The sequence below is a fragment of the Molossus molossus genome, unplaced genomic scaffold, assembly GCF_014108415.1.
Source record: "Molossus molossus isolate mMolMol1 unplaced genomic scaffold, mMolMol1.p scaffold_m16_p_7, whole genome shotgun sequence".
In the NCBI taxonomy this organism is placed as follows: domain Eukaryota; kingdom Metazoa; phylum Chordata; class Mammalia; order Chiroptera; family Molossidae; genus Molossus; species Molossus molossus.
Window position 1 is genome coordinate 36,120,884 of NW_023425401.1, and position 19,292 is coordinate 36,140,175.

The 19,292-nt window shown below is 40.4% G+C and overlaps 2 protein-coding genes across 7 annotated transcripts in view; one reads left to right on the forward strand and one right to left on the reverse strand.

Moving 5' to 3' along the window:
- CDK14 (cyclin dependent kinase 14) overlaps nucleotides 1–19,292 on the reverse strand; it is a 595,016-nt gene that overhangs the window by 432,328 nt on the left and 143,396 nt on the right. For all 6 annotated transcript variants that reach the window (XM_036246264.1, XM_036246270.1, XM_036246267.1 and 3 more), the window contains one exon: nucleotides 9,481–9,575. In XM_036246264.1, coding sequence (XP_036102157.1) covers nucleotides 9,481–9,575 — 95 coding nt within the window. The remainder of the gene's footprint in view (nucleotides 1–9,480; nucleotides 9,576–19,292) is intronic.
- Nucleotides 12,304–12,731, forward strand: LOC118619595 (40S ribosomal protein S15a-like). The gene has a single exon (XM_036246271.1). It carries the CDS (start codon nucleotides 12,304–12,306, stop codon nucleotides 12,694–12,696), a length of 393 nt encoding a protein of 130 aa, XP_036102164.1. The 3' UTR covers nucleotides 12,697–12,731.

Genomic DNA, 19,292 nt, shown 5'->3' on the forward strand with positions numbered 1-19,292 from the left:
ACAGCGATGAGGAAGGCTTAATTTTGAAGCAAATGATCAATGTCTCTGATTTTATGCCAGTACCAGGCTGCTTTGATTACTATAGCCTTGTAGTATAGTTTGATATCAGATAGTGTGATATCTCCAATTTTGTTCTTCTTTTTCAAGACTGCTGTCACTGTTAGGAGTCTTGTGTTTCCATACAAATTTTTAAGATTATTTGTTCTAGTGCTGTGAGAAATGCCTTTGACATTTTGATAGGAATTGTGTTGAATCTATAGATTGCTTCTAATCTGGATATATATCTGAAAAAATCCAAAACACTAATTCAAAAGAATATATGGACCCCTGTGTTCATTGCAGCATTTACAACACTCAAGATATGGAAGCAACTCAAGTGCCCATCAATAGACAAGTAGATAAAAACGCTGTGGTACATATATACAATGCAATATTACTTGGCCATGAAAAAGGAATGAGAGGAAACTTCTGGTCAAATGGCAGCACAGGTAAACTCGGTATTGCCTCTTCCCACAACCACATCAAAATTACAACTAAACTACAAAACAAACATCCTTCAGAACTGCCAGAAATCAAGCTGGGAGGAAGTCCTGAAACTATGAAATTAAAGACGAAGCCACATCAAAACTGATAGGAGGGGCAGACAGGCTGGTCCCACACCCACAAGTGGTGGATAAAAATCAGGAGGACAAAAAAAAAAAAAAAAAAAAAAAGCCCTGGCCAGTTTGGCTCAGCGGTTAGAGCGTCGGCCTGCGGTCCGGAGAGACCTGGGTTCGGTTCCCGCTAAGGGCACGTATTTCAGTTGCAGTTTGTCCCCGGCCCTGGTTGGTCGTGCGGGTGGCAGCCACTCGATGTGTCCCTTCACGTCGATGTTTCTCTCTCTCTCTCCCTTCCTCTCTCTCCCTCCCACTCTACCTGAACAAAAAATGGAAAAATATCCTCGGGTGAGGATAAAAAAAAAAAAAAAAAATCAGGAGGACACCTCGGCTGTGAAGGTCCTCCCTGAGGAATGAGGGGTCCTATCCCACACCAGGACCCCAGCTCAGGGTTCCAGTACCAGGAAGAGGATCCCCATCACATCTGGCTGGAAAAACCAGTGAGAACTGAGGCTGAGGGAGGCTGAGGCAGCTCCTCTTAAAGGGCCCACACATGGGCTTACTCGTACTTGCTCGCTCAGAGGGAAGACAGCTTGAAAGACATCAGAAACATACAGGGAAGAACTGAGCTGTTTGGCATCAGGGCGAGGGCTGGAGAGGCAGCTTTCTCCTGGACAGACTTGCTAGCGGAGGCTGGCGTTCCTGTGGTGAGCCCTTCCCCCACAGGGCAGGCAGGGCAGGCAGGGCAGGCAGGACAGGCAGCTGGCCACCATATCTGGGACTCCAGCAACCTGGCTCACACTGTTTGCCCTGCCCTGGTTATTCCCTGAGGCCCCACCCCACCTAACTTTCAGGCCCACCCAAGCTGTTCCCAGTGGCTTTACCATAGAATTGGCCTGTCTTGGATCCTGTTTCAGATTTTCCTAAATTCCTCAAATAAGCAGCATCTGGCACAACGAGCCCCATTCCTCTTGCTAAGAGGCCCCAGGCCTGGCACTAGAAGAAGCCAGCCTTGGTTCACAGTTTGGCTTTGCCTGGGCACTTCCAAGCCCAGCACAAGAAGCAGCCATCTGCAGATCACTCTGTAGCTTATGCCTGGTGGCCCCAGGTAGAACACAGACAGTGGCTGACCTTGCCCCAGAGCCAGCACACCTAGTGGACAGCTTCAGACCACAGTGAAACACCACCACCTAACTACCTCCACACGTGACACACTCAAGGAATGGACTCAGTTAGTACCAGGGCCCTGCTGAAGTAAGTCTTGCTCTGTGTGGGGGGCCCCTGCACAGCTGACCATCCAAGGTAATCAGAGGTCGGTGGTCAGTGGGCACAGCCAGTCCTTGCACCTGATCAGCCTGAGTAAAACCTTCCCACTGACATGCCAACAGCAATCAAGACTCAATTGCAACAGAAGGGTATAAAGTCCACACCAGGGGTGCACCTCGAGGGCCCAGCAGGGTGATCTGGGATATTGTGCCACTGGACCCTACAGGACACCTACTACAACAGGCCACCCTAAAAAGCCTAGGAGACACAGCAACTCTACCTAATACATAGAAACATAGGGAGGCAGCCAAAATGAGGAGGCAAAGAAACATATCCCAAATAAAAGAACAGAACAAAACTCCAGGAAAAGAACCAAGCAAAATGAAGATAATCAATCTAACAGATGCAGAGTTCAAAACACTGCTTATAAAGGCACTCAATGAACTTAGTGAGAACCTCAAGAGCATAATAAAGGACCAGTCAGAAATGAAGGATGCACTAAGTGAAATAAAGAATAATTTACAGGGAATCAATAGTAGAATAGGTGAAGCCAAGAAGCAAACCATTGATTTGGAATATAAGGAAGCAAAAGACACCCAATCAGAACAGCAAAAAGAAAAAAGAATCCAAAAAAATTAGGATCGTATAAGGAGCCTGTGGGACAACTTCAAGAGCACCAACATTTGCATCATGGGATTCCCAGAAGGAGAAGAGAGAGAATAAGAAATTGAAAACCTATTTGAAAAAATAATGACAGGCCCTGGCCGGTTTGGCTCAGTGGTTAGAGCATCGGCCTGTGGTCCAGGGAGACCGGGGTTCAGTTTCCACTAAGGGCATGTACCTCGGTTGCAGTTTGTCCCCAGCTCTGGTTGGGTCATGTGGGTGGCAGCCACTCGATGTGTCCCTTTCACGTCAATGTTTCTCTCTCTCTCTCTCCCCCTCCCATTCTATCTAAACAAAAAATGAAAAAATATCCTCGGGTAAGGATTAAAAAAAAGAAAAAAGAATGACAGAAAACTTCTCTCTAACTTGGTGAAGGAAACAGACATACAAGTCCAGGAAGCACAGAGAGTCCTAAACAAGATGAACCCCAAGAGGCCCACACCACGACACATCATCATCAGAATGCAAAAGGTTCAAGAAAAGAGAGAATATTAAAAGCAGCAAGAGAAAAACTGTTAGTTACCTACAAGGAAGTTCCCATAAGACTGTCAGCTGATTTCTAAAAGGAGGGACATCTGTAATACATTCAACAATAAACATAAGTTTTTAAAAAATAATAAGTAAAAAAATAACGTGGAAGTGGGGTACAGACTGACAATCCTCAGAAGACGGGGTTAGGGGGAGGGAAGAGATAAACCACAGAACTCATATATGCCTGTACGCATAACTGATGGACATGGACAACAAATCTGGGGACAGGGTGGGGGAGCATGGGGAGGAGGGTGTCATTGGGGAAAAAAGGAGAAACATCTGTAACAAAAATGAATTAATAAAAAGTTTTAATTTAATTTAATTTTTTTAAAAAAGGGTATAGGGAGAAATCATTCATCTATAATGTCCTTATAGGTTGTGTAGTTTTTTCTATCCTAAAAGCAATGTAAAACCTCTAAAGCATTTTAATCTGAGGAGTCACAAAATAAATTTTGCATTCTTGAAAAATAAAATAAAAAAATAAAAAATAAATGAGATTGTATCATTTGCAACAGCATGGATGAACTTGGAGGATATTATGCTAAGTAAAATAAGTCAGTCAGAGAAAGACAAATATCATGTGATTTCACTTATATGTGGAATCTAAAGAACAAAATACACTAACAAAATAGAAACAGACATACATACAGAGAACAGACTGATGGATACCAGAGGGGAAAAGGCAGGCTTGCGGGGCTGGGTAAAAAGCATGAAGGAATTAGAAGCACTAATTGGTAGTTACAAAATACATGAAGATGTAAAATATACCATAAGGAATATAATCAACAAGACTGCAATAACTATGTATGATGCCAGGTGGGTATTTAAAATATCAGGAAGAGTACTTTGCAAAGTATATGATTATCTAACTGCTATGCTATAAATGTAAAACTAATACTAAATAATGTTTACTGCAACTGTAATTAAAAAATAAGCCCTGGCCAGTTTGGCTCAGCGGTTGGAGCATCAGCCTGTGGTACAGAGAGACCCAGGTTCGGTTCCCGCTAAGGGCACGTACCTCGGTTGCAGTTTGTCCCCGGCCCTGGTTGGTCGTGTGGGTGGCAGCCACTCGATGTGTCCCTTCACATCGATGTTTCTCTCTCTCTCTCTCTCTTCCTCTCTCTCCCTCCCGCTCTATCTGAACAAAAAATGGAAAAATGTCCTCGGGTGAGGATATAAATAAATAAATAAATAAATAAATAAATAAAATTTTTTGCTGGCCACTTTGGTTCAGCAGTTAGAGCATCAGCCCGCACACCAATGAGTCTCAGGTTTGATTCTGGTCAAGGGCATATACTTCCGTTGCAGTTCGTCCCGGGCCCTGGTCAGGGTCATGCAGGAGGTAACCAGTTGATGTGTCTCTCTTACATCGATGTTTCTCTCTCTCCCTCACTCCCTTTCTCTCCCTCCCTCCCACTCTATCTGAGGATAAATGGAAAAATAGCCTTGGGTGAGAATTTAAAAATAAATATATAAAAAATAAAAAAATTTAAAAAGCCAGTGAGTCTGTGAATTCAAACACTCACCACTGGAGAGAACACATTTAAAAGACTTTATCAGCACCATCCTCTCTGCCTTGCTTTTGACACCCCACACCATTTTACCTGGCCTTTCTTACTGTATTCTAGTTTGTACAGGACATATTACATTCTAACTTTATACACTCATTTATGTATACGGACCACCTCCCTTCAAGATTGTTAAGTTTCCTGACAGCAGAATCCATATTTAAGATACCTATTTTTCACCCACGGCATAGAAAACATGTAAAAATAACATAATAAACATTCATCATCAGGTGAGTAAGCTCAGAAAAAGTAACAAGTGTCGTAATATACAAACATCCCTGGGAAACTGAGAGGTAAAAGGATGACTTCAAGGTGTTGAATTAAAGACATTTTAAAATGCCACATTCTAAAATGTGAAGAGTTATACAATGCATGACTTTTTAAAATCCCATATTAAATGTTAAAGGGATTGAGAAGAGAGAAAATAATAAGGGAACTAAACCAGGAGAGAGATTAATAGTCAGAGTGATGATAAACCGCTTCCTTGCCCCAAACATAAACACACACATGCACAAAGAAATATGAAGCTGGAGAAAACACTTTGAAAAAAATCTCCACTCAAATATGAAAAGTGAAAGCTTTTTAAAAATATATTTTTGAAGTTGTATATTGATATGGCGGCAGTTAATCAGCCATAATCTATAGAACCAAACTCATTACCCAGGGGGTTTGCACAGTATAGGAATCTCAGTCAACTCCCCGACCTATGTGTCCTACAGGAATTAAAAACTCAAGAGAACTCAAGAGTAATAAAACCTTTCTATTCCTTCTCAAGTTTCTAAAGTATAGCTAACAGCAACTACTATACCAAAATCAACAATTACACAAACCTCTTGTTGTGGGAAAATATCCTTTCCTTGGATTATTTAAAGAAGAAACATGAAATAAAGGATGGTTTATACAGACCATAAGTAGGAAAAGAAGAACAATGTCATAAACACAATGCCAAATAGTGAAATTTGAAATTCATATGTGTTGTGGACTGAATTTTGTCCTTCAAAAGAGCTATGTTGACATTCTAGCCCCTAATACCTCAGAATGTGACCTTATGTGGAAGTATGGTCTTTACAGAGGTAATCAAGTTAAAGTGAGACTAAGCAATACGATGTGAGTCCTCATAAAAAGGGGACATTTGGACAGAGACAGACACACAGAGGGAGCACACCGTGTGAACATGAGGAGAGATCAAGGTGACACACCTGCAAGCCAGCACACCACGGAGGCCAGGAGAGAGGCAGGGGACCGTCTGCCTTACAGAACCCACCCTCAGAAAGAACCAACTCTGCCACAAGCTTGGCCTCAGACTCTGGCCCCAGAACTCCAAGGGGATGAATTTCTTGTTTAAGCCACCCAGTGTGTGGTACTTTGTTTCAGCAGCCCTAGCAGACTGATGCAATGAGGTTCATGGCAGATCCCAAACTGACACATGTACATTGACACATGTACATTGACACATGTAAAACGCTCTCAATGCCCTGGCTGGTGTGGTTCAGCAGTTAGAGAGTCAGCCCGAGCACCAAAGGATCTCGGGTTCCATTTCTGGTCAAGGCCATGTACCTGGGTTTCAAGTTCGATTCCCAGCCCTGGTAGGGGCATGTGTGGGAGGCAGCCAATTGATGTGTCTCTCTCACATCGATGTTTCTTTCTCTCTCTCTCTTTCCCCCAACCCCCACCCTCCCAAAACATCCTCAGGTGAGGATTAAATAAATAAATAACATAACATAACATAACATAACATAACATAACATAACATAACATAACATAACATGCTCTCAAACCAAAAATCAGTGAGATCCCGACAAATGCCGGGCAGCTTTAGTGTAAGATAATAATCGCTGCTCTTGGAGAAGATGCTAAGAACAATATCAGAGATGGAGGCAGGGCTGCAGACATTTCTGAGAGAGGTCAGGATGCTGCAACAGGATCTCAACATAGCCCGCTCTTCAAACTACACAGTGCTTCAGGGAATACCCCGAACAACCACAGATCTCACGTCTTGCTGCATGGCAGGTAACTATTTCCTTTGGCCTGACCTTGCCACCTTAAAGCAAGCAAGCAAGCACAGGCAGCCTGCCATCTCGTAAAGGAGGTGAGTGGTCAATGGCTTTCATCTCCAGCTGGAGGAAATTAAATACTATGCGTGACCAGCAGGCTTAAAACTGCTTGAGAAATGCTGACAAGATACACTTAGACCTGCTGGAGTGAAAAGTATTAACTGTCCAGAACCATCCTTCTCAAAGATTGCAGGTACTCAAAAGGCAGTCTTCCTTCTATCCGGGCATAATAAATGGAGGATTTTTTCAACCATCCCCCAGATTGTGACATAAATCTTAAAGTTAAACATTTAATAGAGTTATTAACTTACATTTGGGAATCAGCCGAGCACATCTTTTGTGGGAAGGCACTTCAAAGTGATTGGTTTGTTTCCTTATAATAAAATTGTATGTTTGCTCCTGTTTGATTCATGATTAAACCAAGTCAGAGCATATGTGAGAACCATCTGGAATATTCAACAAAGATCAACTCTTCCCCAGGAAGGCCTTACACTGTGGAAGAGGTCTAGTGTAATGATTGGGAAATAATGCTTCAAACCAGACAGATAGAAGCCAAAACAAGAATTGCCACTAACCACCTGTCTGGACTTGGACAAGCGGCCACTTGGAGATGACAGAACAGGACCTTATCTTACAGAGCATTGTGAAGAGTAAACAAGACAATGCCTATGCCAGGTTATATTTAACATAATTGCTTAACCCAGTGCAGTTATCTTCATGGTATTAACATTAAATATACGAGTACTTTTATACAATAGAGTACTAATCTTTCTTTAGAAGAAATTCAAAATCTGGGACACAACCTATGAAATCAGCTCAACCGTTCGGACCATGACCGTGACCAATGGCATTCTACAATACTCAAACAGCACGGTGCAGCCATGAGCGGCCCTCCAGACTTGTTTGGTTTTCATGCCCCATCATGTTTATTTTTCATTCAAATAAAAAAAAATATTTTTAAATAAGGACCTTCTTTTTTCAAATATCTAAGATCTCAAAATGTATACTAGTATTTTTGACTTACAGCATTTCTGGACTTCCTTACTTATATATTTTTCTTTATCAGGACTATTCCTTCACCTTCTGAACTAAAAAATCATAAACAAAGGTATAAGAATACATTCCAGCCCTGGCTGGTTTGGCTCAGCGGTTAGAGCATGGGCCTGTAGTCCAGAGAGACCCGGATTCGGTTCCCGCTAAGGGCACGTACCTCAGTTGCAGTTTGTCCCCGCCAGCCCTGGTTGGGTCTTGTGGGTGGCAACCACTTGATGTGTCCCTTTCACGTCAATGTTTCTCTCTCTCTCTCCCCCTCCCACTCTATCTAAACAAAATATCAAAAAATGTCCTCGGGTGAGGATTAAAAAAAAAAAAGAAGCCCTGGCCGGTTTGGCTCAGCGGTTAGAGAGTCGGCCTGCGGTCCGGAGAGACCCGGGTTCGGTTCCCGCTAAGGGCACGTACCTCGGTTGCAGTTGGTCCCGGCCCTGGTTGGTCGTGCGGGTGGCAGCCACTCGATGTGTCTCTTTCACGTCGATGTTTCTCTCTCTCTCTCTCTGTTCCTCTCTCTCCCTCCCACTCTATCTGAACAAAAAAAAAAAGGAAAAATGTCCTCGGGTGAGGATTAAAAAAAAAAAAGAATACATTCCATAAAAGCCAAAAAAACCGCCTAAATCATCATAGAGTCAAAATTCCCTGTGTGTTTAAAATAATAGTTCAGTCAGGCCAATAGGGCTCAGTGGTTGAGTGTCGACTAATGCACCAAGAGGTCGCCAGTTCAATTCCCGGTCAAGGCACATGCCCAGGTTGTGGACCCAATCCCCAGTTGAGGGGCATGAAGGAGGCGCTAATTGATGTTCTCTCTCATCGATGTTTCTGTCTCTCTCTCTTTCTCCCTTCCTCTCTCTCTAAAATCAATAAAGGAAAAAAAAATTTTTAATAAAATGATAGTTCAGAGAATTTTTTTCTATATCTTTTTATTTAATTAGCTTAAAAGTTCCTAATTTATATAATGACTTAAAAGGAGACAAAAATAGAAATAACTGAGAAAATTATTTTTCAACATTATTTGGTAATGCAATTAAAGTAAAATGAGGCTGTGTCTGCTGCAGTTGTTTCAGAAATAACATTACATTTTCTATGAGCTACATGCTACCAAATACAGTAACTGTTCTCCTAATCAATCAGGGAGGGGGAGGAAGCCTATCAGAAACGTGTCAGGGTGAGCTTGTTTAAGATCCAAATCTGTGCCCTGACCCCAAGATAGCATGGGGGAAGAGGACAAATGGGGGAAGAGTTATTTCTCTCTGTGAAAATATATGCAGCATGATGCCAAAGAAGACAGAAAAAAATAAAAATAAAAAGAGTATGCAGTGTTTTTTAATTAAGTAACTCCTGAAAGATGGAGTAAAAGCTCATTAAAAAAGATATCAAGAATGGCCAATGCATGTGGCTTTGTCAAACCAGTAGTCTTATTCAAGCAAACGCCAAACCTCTGTGGGAAATTATTCATATTATTCACCTGGAAACAAATTCTCACCAGAGGGTTCCAACTCCAATGAGAGAAAGAGAAAACAAAGACACGGTGTGGGGGAGGACAGAAAAGATAAATCGGACAAGTCTGCAAAAACTGTTAGCAGGGAAAACCAGTTCTATTGACTTTCACACTTTTTAAAAGAACAGAAAGAGAAACCTGAGGTGCGGGGATTTATTATATCTTAAACGAAAATTATTTAAATATACTGTGGCTTAGTGTTAAGAGAACAAGTACATTTTACATGTGAAATATTCAAAATCGAATGAACTTACTTGCTTTTCCCTTTGTATACTGTAGCATAAGATCCTTCCCCTAGTTTTTCCAGTTTTTCATATGAGTCAGCTTTTCCAAATTTGGGACTTGTCGGCTAAAAATGGAGCAGAAGGTAAACAAAACAGATTGTATCAAAATAACAATAAACAACCCGCTTTTGCTAAAAATATACAGATCCTGTCACTTTTTGAATGTTCGTCTGATATAAGAATGCTTATTTTAAAAAACAACCTAGATATTCAGGGTATAAAATTCTGAATATACAAATAAACAGTACAGAAGTTTAGATTAACCCATAATCGAACCACTAAGAGAGACTCACCATTAATATTTTGATATCTCTTCTTCCAATGCTATCTGTATACTAAAGATTGCTTTTTTACATAAATGGAAGTACACTATATATACTATCTCGTAAACTGCTTTTTCCTCACTCAAAATACAGGGTGTCTCAAAAAAATGCATACACACAGTAATAGCTGATAGTTTGATGGATGTTTCTTTTTTTTTTAATCATCACCCAAGGATACTTTTCTATTCATCTTCAGATAGAGTGGGAGGGAGACAGAGAGAAAGAAACATCAACATGAGAGGGACACATCGACTGGCTGCCTCCCGCATGACCAGAACAGGGCTGAGGACGAGCTGCAAGTGCAGCACGTGCCATTGGCCAGAATCAAACCAGCGACTCATTGGTCCATGGGCCGACGCTCTACCGCTGAGCCAAACCAGCCAGGGCCAATGGATGTTTCTTTCTTGCCAAACAGGTGGATTGGATGAAGGGGTTTCCTAGAATACCCTCCTCGTTCACCAGACCTCACACCTCTAGACTTTTTTTTCTGGGGATACTTAAAAGATCAAGTCTAGCCACGTCAATGTTTCTCTCTCTCTCTCTCTCTCTCTCTCCCTCCCACTCTATCTGAAGATAAACAGAAAAATATCCTTGGGTGAGGATTAAAAAAAAAAAGATAAAAGATCTAGTCTATGCTACAAAACCAGCAACAGTCACTGAACTGAGAGTAGCCATTGGACAAGAATGAACTCTAATACCACACGAAATGTTTTTCAATGTCTGTGATTCCATTGCTTCTCATTATCAGCAATGCCTAGATCAGAATGGACATCAGTTTGAAAACAGGCATTGACAAAACAATTAAACAATGTCTGTGGATTCTATTACATTTTAAAAATGAAATGTATTTTAATAAACATTGGCTTTATAATTGTTCGAATTGTGTATATATTTTGGGGGGACACCCTATATTATGACTATTTTCCATGTCATCATATAATCTTCTAAATTAGGAGCTGGCAAATCCCACCCATCACCTGTTTTCATATATCCCATTAGCTTAGAAAGGTTTTTACATTTTTTAATGGGCAAGATCAAAAGAAAAAATTTCTTAGCATGTGAAAATTATATGAAAATCAAATGTTAGTATCCATAAAGTTTATTGGAACACAGTCACTCATTCATTTACATAGTGTATTATGACTTTCAAGCTACAACAGAGTTACAATTGCAACAGAGATCACATGGCCAACAAAGATGAAAATAGTTACTATCTGAACCCTGTTGTAAATCATAACTGTACAAAATTCAGTCATATAAATTCCTCCAATACCTATCAGTGACAATGAAAACAGCTCAAAGATGTATCATTCAGATGTCAGTAATTAATATAAAAGGAACTCTCTTATGTCTACACAAACCAATACTTAAGATTTAACTGCAACAAAATAACCCTCCCTTAAGAAATGGTATGCCCCATGACCATAAAAGTGCTAAGAGAGAGATCTCATCACCTGCGGTGCCCAAGCCCCATCCCACCTTCACCAGAGAACAATGTCACCCATGGAAACAAATTATAATTTTAATGTCACTATAAAAGGGTAATACCAAAACATATTAGAAAATGATAATTATATAAGGAATTAAAAGCATATTAAAGGGATTATCTGACCACAGATAATTATATGAAAGTACATATGTAATTGATAAAAAGTTGCTAATGATTGTGGTGCTTTGCAGGTAACTAACTATAGAAGCTTAGGGAAATAACTTCTTACAAAAAGTTCACAGAACACTGTTCTTGAGCATATGCTCTTGTACCACTTATGAAACACAGCATATTGAGAACGAAGATGACTGCCACCATTTATAACGGTTCTGTGTGGCAAGCTGAGCACATGCTTCTTACCTCCTTCCCATCTAAATTGCCATGGAGTGGCTGAAGAGATATATTTCAAAAATAATAAACCAGAAAATGGGAATAGGAAACAAAAAAGAGTGAAATTTTCGAGAAATTCTGAAAAACAGAAGTAATCAGGATCATAACTTTGGAGAAAAGAAAATGAGAGAACTCAAAGCTCCAACATGTAAGCAAAGACTATTAAAAATAACAGAAGCAGGAATCTCTAGGTAAATATGAGACTAGTCAACACAGCTGAGCAGGCGGTGTCCTCCCAAGCAAACTGCAGGGACATCTGCACAGAGCACACAGCTGTATCCAGGCTAGAGGGGCAGAGCGAGGACCGAAGTAGCCAGTACCTAGAGAAAACATGACATGCCTACATCCCCAAGCTGTAAGGCCTGCTTCTCTCATACAATTACAATTTACAGATAACAGAATAAGCTGACAGCAACTCTCAAACACAAAAATGAGTACACAACCAAAAATCACAAATCATTTCAGGAAAATCAGTAAGAAGCATAAAATTTAATGGACAGTTGAACTAAAATCCTGGTAAGGGAGGTGACATCGCAAAGGTAAAAATAACTTTGAATCGCTCTCTTTCTGCCATCATTCTGTGCTACCATAATGGTGCACATGAATGTCCTGGCTGATGCTCTGAAGAGTATCAACAAGGCTGAAAAGAGAGGCAAACGCCAGGTTCTTATCAGGCCGTGCTCCAAAGTCATCGTCTGGTTTCTAACTGTGATGATGAAGCATGGTTACATTGGCAAATTTGAAATTACTGATGACCACAGAGCTGGGGAAATTGTTGTGAACCTCACAGGCCGATTGAACAAGTGTGGAGTAATCAGCCCCAGATTTGATGCGCAACATAAAGATCTAGAAAAATGGCAGAACAACCTGCTTTCATCCCATCAGTTTGATTTCATTGTACTGACAACCTCAGCGGGCATCATGGACCAGGAAGAAGCAAGAGGAAAACACACAGGAGGGAAAATCCTGGGATTCTTTTTTTAGGGATGTAATACACATGTGCAAATAAAATGCCTCAATGGAAAAACAAAAATAATAAAATAATAAAAAAATAGCTTTGAATAAAAATAACAGTATCATCCTGGCCGGTTTGTCTCAGTGGTTAGAGCGTCAGCCCGCGGACTGAAGAGTCCTGGGTTCGGTTCCTGCTAAGGGCACATACCTCGGTTGCAGTTTGTCTCTAGCCCCGGTTGGGGGTGTGTGGGTGGCAATAAGTTGATGTGTCTCTCTCACATCGATGTTTCTCTTTCTCTCTCTTCCCCCCTCTCTCCCTCCCATTCTATCTGAAGATAAATGCCAAAAAAAAAAAAAAGTCCTCGGGTGAGGATAAAAAATAAATAAATAAAAAACAGTATCTTCAGGGAAATTAGAGATTAAATATTTAATTAGTGAAATAAAACACTAATGGGCTGTGAGTAAAAGAATGGAAACAGGTGAAAAAGTAGTAAGTTCAATGTTTGAACACAATTTTCCCTGAAAACTTTGGGGAGAGGTTGCATCTAAACAGAAAAATTTTCCAACAAGCCTAATATTTTTACAGGTAACACTGGCTGAAGAAAGACAATTCAGCAATATTTTCCAAATGAAAACGGAACTGATTTTGAATCACCAGCACCGTACTCAAGATAGTTCCTCAAGTGGGATGGAAAAGCTGCAATTTCACCACCATCAAAAGGAATTCTAGATACAAAAGTCCATACTATCTCAATATAAGATAAAGTTAGAGTGATGGGGGAATTGCAGGAAGGCAAGAAACAGTAGAACAGGAAAACTAAAGCATGTTGAGATTCACTGGATCGACTGTAGATACTGATCAACTACAAATGTGTAAGTTTCAGTGTGTTTCTTAACTCTTAAAAGATAATCCCTAGAATAATATAAATAAGATGTACAAATTCCAAACATATATTTGGGGAAAGTAAAAGAAACAAACAGTTGCAAGTAAGGAAAGGGGAAGAGAGAGACTAGAGGAGGTGAGAGTACGCAGTAAGAAAGCATGTTAAGTGAAAAATCATAAAATAAGGAAGTACAAGCATATCAATAATTGCAAAAAATATAGATGAACAAACTTCTTTTTTTTTATCCTCACCCGAGGACATTTTTCCATTCTTTGTACAGATAGAGTGGGAGGGAGAGAGAGGAAGAGACAGAGAGAGAGAAACATCGACGTGAAGGGACACATCGAGTGGCTGCCACCGCACGACCAACCAGGGCCGGGGACAAACTGCAACCGAAGTACGTGCCCTTAGCGGGAACCGAACCCGGGTCTCTCAGGACCGCTGGCCGACGCTCTAACCGCTGAGCCAAACCGGCCAGGGCTGAACAAACTTCTTAATAGCAAGTTCTCAGATTGAAAACACAAAGATAAACTATGCTATTGAGATGAGATAAAATTAAAGCAAATGAGTAAATCTGAAAATAAAGGAGTACAGAAAAAATAAGCATTTTTGCAAAATCATGCACTGTAGCAATACTGACAAGACAGACTATACAAAACAAATGGATTAAATTTTATATATCATTAAAATCCACCAAGAAATTTCATAATCATAAACTACTCTGAGCCAAATAACATAGCTTTGAAATGTATGAAACAACTGCTAATAGCAATAAAATGAGAAACTGTCAAATCTACAGTGATAATGGGAGATATATATTGCTCAGACATCAGCAAAGCAAGCAGACATCTAATGCATAAGGGATATGTGGGGTTGCATATTAAAATTAACACTTTAATCTAATACACACATTAATTTTTCTTCAAGTATACATTTAACATTCACATAAAATAAGCATAGAAATAAACAAAAAAATAAATCTCAATACTCAGAACAACAAAAACATTCCAAGTTACTTTTTCTGAATGCAATGCAATAAATTAGAAATGAAAAATAAAAGGAACACTAAATAGTTTAGCGAAAAAAAATCAAAATTGAAAATTCATAAATAAATATGTGGCAGAGAGGACGTGACATGTGAAGACCTGTGGGATGCAGCCAAATCAATACAGGATGAAAATGTAAGTACAGGGAGGTGGGAGCAGGGAGGAAGGGGTCAATGCGGGAGAAAAGGGGCCACATCTGTAATACTTTCAACAATAAAGATAAACAATAAAATAAAAAGTGTAAATATATATGCACATACTAGAAAGAAGAAAGCTTGAAAGTAACACAAGTTAGACATTTAACTGCAGCTAGAAAAGGAACAACCAAGTACACAGTAGGAGGGGTTAATAAGGACAATGGACCACCTATTCTTGTCTTCAAAAAACTTGTAAAGTATAAACCGTACGCTGAGCTGAATCAAGTAAAACTTAATGGAAAACTACATTCAAAATCACCTGACTAGTCCTGTGTGGGTTATGTTCTCATGCATTTTTCAACACTGGGAAACAGCTTGCGAATGTCGCACTTTTCCATCACCCTCCTGAGCCCAAGTTTTAAATAGGAATTTAAAAACCTACATGAAACTTCAGTATAAAGTGATCTTCAATGGGGAAAATATTGTGTTCACAGTTCCACTCTAAATTATTTAAAATCAGAATGAGAAGTCTGTACGTTTGCTTTTGTGCTCCTGTAAGAATAAATTCAATCTAAGTTGGAGTAAAAAGCAGCAGCAGAAAATCTCTTTGCTCATATTAGGAGATAAAACTGCTAATGCGTATTTAAAGCAAGTACAAGACACGGTCACACAAAAGAGAAATATTTTCTCTGCCGGGAAGGCACAAATAATTTTCTAAAAATTATTCACTCTTCATAAACTACCTTATATCATAGAGTTGATGTAATCATTTTGAGACAGAGACCATACCACACTTACGAGTTGAAGAAACTGAATTGAGGACGTTAGAAAAACGAGGGGAATATTTTTTAAAACATACCCCATTTATCCACAAGAAAAATCAAGTCAGAGAAAATGCTAATGGCACAAAGTACTCTATTCATCTAATTAAATGGATCTGGATGCATTAACTGCCGTGGTTAAAATATATTCTATGAACAATGTGATGGCAGAAAATTAATATTTCCCCACCTCAGGTGGTCATACAATCAATGTTATTTGCCCTGTGAAACCAATATGCAGACACGATGGAAATGCACTGTAACTTACAGATCAATCATGCTAGCTCCACAGCAGGAACTGCACATACATAAAGCCTCTTTAAAAGTTTTTCTAGTCCGAGAATGAATGGGCCTATGGAAGGGGCCATGTCTACGAGAAGGTCTGAGCCTTGAGGGTTAGATTCTTACAAAGGCAGCCTCCTATTTTAAGTATGCAAAAATGTTTGGATCTGTAATTACTAGGTAAATAAATAAGGAATCCAAGTGCTGTCTTTAAAGAGGCCAATAATAAAACCCTTCTTATCAACTGAGCAAAACTAAGAATAATTCAGAAGGAGGGGTCCTCTTTTGTTTAATAATTAAAGTTCAAGCCTTTGGTTTGCCTTTTTTTTTTTTTCCCTTGCAACTTTATTAAACCATCACATTTGAACAAAGATGCTAGATTAAACCAGTATGTTGTCAACCCTAAACATCACTTTTGACTCTTTGATGTCAGGTGCATGCATGCATAGGAAACAGCTTTATGCGGCAACTATTCCCTGCTTATCACTTCCCTACTTAGGGTGCAGGCTTGAGAAAGCACTTTAGAGAATTTGAATACAGAGGAGCTAATGAGCAATTACTAAGGGACACTAACTGCACAGAGACATGGAATTTAATGAGATAATGCTAATACTTTTTTAAACAAAATAAAGGTTCAGACAACTGTCAATTGTCTGGATCAGTGGAGGGGAACATTGGCATGGATAATGAAAAAGTGAAGATAATACCCCAGCTGAACGATGTTCGGACCCTGACCTTGCTAGCTCTCGTTCATTGTTGGTGTAACCAACAAAAACCTGAATATATCAAATATTTACTATGTGCCAGGCCTGAGCTAATCACTTCAAACACATTACCTAAATTTAATCCCCATAATACCATCCTGAGGTTGGTTCTACTAGCATCCCTATTTGAACATGAAGAATTTCAAGATTGGAGAAATTAAGTAACTCATCAAAGATCCAAAAGCTAATGGCAGAGCAGGAATTCAAACCAAGTTGACTGGAATCAAAACCAGATTTTTTTTACCACTACTATGTTGGTGGAATTTACAGGGAGACCAAACTCCCACTCAAGAGGAGGAGACATTAAACTATGATTAAGTCTGTCATCTACTGAAACCCTATTCCTAAGAGCAGGGATGGGTTTTTGAACTGTATTTATATTTATAAACTTCATGAGTGTACCTCTGGTTCACTGTAATGATAGCGTGATATGGCTGTAAGAACATTCACAGTTTCATACTGAATTCATCGAAAAAACAGATTTTAACCTACAGATTATAACCCCTTGACTAAGGCTGTTGATGAGGAAAACACAAGTGAAACCCGCTCCTCGACTACATTATACTATCACTGTGAGGGTGGTGTGGGGCTAAGGTGGGAGGAATTCCATTGGAACTACGGGACCTCATGACGCGGCAGCTGCCTTGGCTGCTTCTCCTTCTGCCTTTGGTCTCCAGGACAGGCTCTCTCACCCTGCATTTCCGGTCCCAGTCAACACAGTCACACTAAGGTCATCCATACTTGATGGGTAACTTGGATACAAAACAGATCTAGATGCTAGACAGGGGGACAGACTCGAGCACCGTGCGCGGTGACGACCCGCCAAGGGGGCCTGGTTCTCCCTGGGAACTGTCTGTTCCCCACAAGACAAGGCAATGCTGAGACGAGACCCCGAGGACGACCACCTGAGGACTGTTTTCAGGTTGGCACCTTCCTCCCCTCTCTCTGGATCGGCTCAGCCTATCATAGGATGTAGATTTGTTTTTCATTTTTTTGTAATGAAAAGAGGTAAATTTTTGAGGAATTTTTGGAATATATAGTGATCTGGACAGTGATCTGAATATGAATATCTGAAACTATGTTCTCGTTAAGTGCAGATTATGACAGCAGAGCTCAATAAAATCCCTTCTAAGTTGGGCCAGCAGGACAGGCAGGCGGTCTCCTCCGGCACGCAGGCCCCCCAGCCCTGGCTGCTGAAGGGCACAGCTGGCTGGAGGAGGCAGGAAAAGGGAAGGGAACGTTTGGCCTGTGGGTGACAGTATCAAACACGACCAGGGACCAGGCCCAGAAAGAGCAGGGACCAAAAAATGTCTGAAACAAAGAAACAAAATCTGTCAAACACTTCTTGAAATACACCAATTTAGATAAAATCTCATTCTTTACATTTTGCCCGAATTTTAAAATGTCACTATCTGGACAAAATCAGGAGGTACAGATGAATGTGATGGTCACCAAAGTGACTTTGATTTTAGTCATGACTCCTGAGAGAGGGAATGACCAGCATGTGAACAGCACAGAGATACATACACACAGTTGGGAAGACGTCTTTATAAAGGTTGCTAATTGGGTCACTTCTCTCATTTTTTGTAGCAGTTCCATTGATTCTTTTGAACTTTCCAGATATATCATTAAAAACCTGCTCGCTTGCTTTCATTATCTAAAATGTTATTCAGCTCCTTATTCCCTTTTTGTTCATCGTTTTGTGTGGGATCCAACCAATAATTTTCCCATTGGTTATTTTTAAGTATCATGAATTGTCCTGTAGTTTAAAAGTAGAGGGGTGAGGCCCAGACAGCTTTTCTAGCTTTATGGAATAAACTTCGTCTTTATTTTCATGAAGTTAAAAAAAAAGAAAAAGACAATCCAGCACACACTGCCTTCCCCCATCTGTTTCTCTCCAACACTTGTCTCCGGACCTTGTCCTTCTGTGCACCTACTGCACCTACGCAGCACAGAAGTCTGCTGCAGCCCTTTCTATTCAGTGCAGGACTTTGTCCCGCAAAGGTGCAGCAACAGGACAGTCAGAGAAGTCACAGAAGAAAGACCAGCAGACCACTCCATGATCTTGCACTCATCCACACAGAGGAGCCATCCAAGTCCCCTCCCAAGTGCTGTCACTGTCCTAAGGCTGGCCCAGTGAGCTGATGCCACACTGAGGGCAATGAGGAGGTTTCCTGGCTGAGTGTAGGGACTGGTCCCTTTGCCTGCCCTGAGCTTCCTCCCTCACACGGCAGGCACCATGCAGTTCTTAACACTGTGGGGTTTGTTTCCCTCACTCCTATTCTGAGGTTCATGGAGATACCTGGTCTGCTACCCAGGGTGGGCCAAAAATAGGTTTACAGTTGTGAGTCCTCAAAACACGGAGTTTATTCTTGCACTACCATTTATTAATCACTGTATTGTTTTCCATACAAACAGCTGTAACCCTGCTTCTGCCCCACCCTGCATTTGTTGGTGGTGCTATCCTCTGCTTTGGTTTTACTCTACTAGTTGCTCTAATTATTGGGGAGTTTCAAAACCTATGCCACTACCATCCTACCTCCCAGAATTCTCTCCTTTCTCATCTTTCAAGCTACGTTCAAGCATTACTTTAATAAAAAATAGAACTGAACTTTAAAGAGAGAAATAGAGAGAGCATCAGATAAGTCTCAACTTTTCTTGATAAAGATTTTAATTAATTCCTTAGTAAAAA

What these genes read in the sequence shown, in the direction of transcription:
- LOC118619595 (XM_036246271.1), top strand. Translation starts at nt 12,304, where the DNA reads ATGGTGCACATGAATGTCCTGGCTGATGCTCTGAAGAGTATCAACAAG.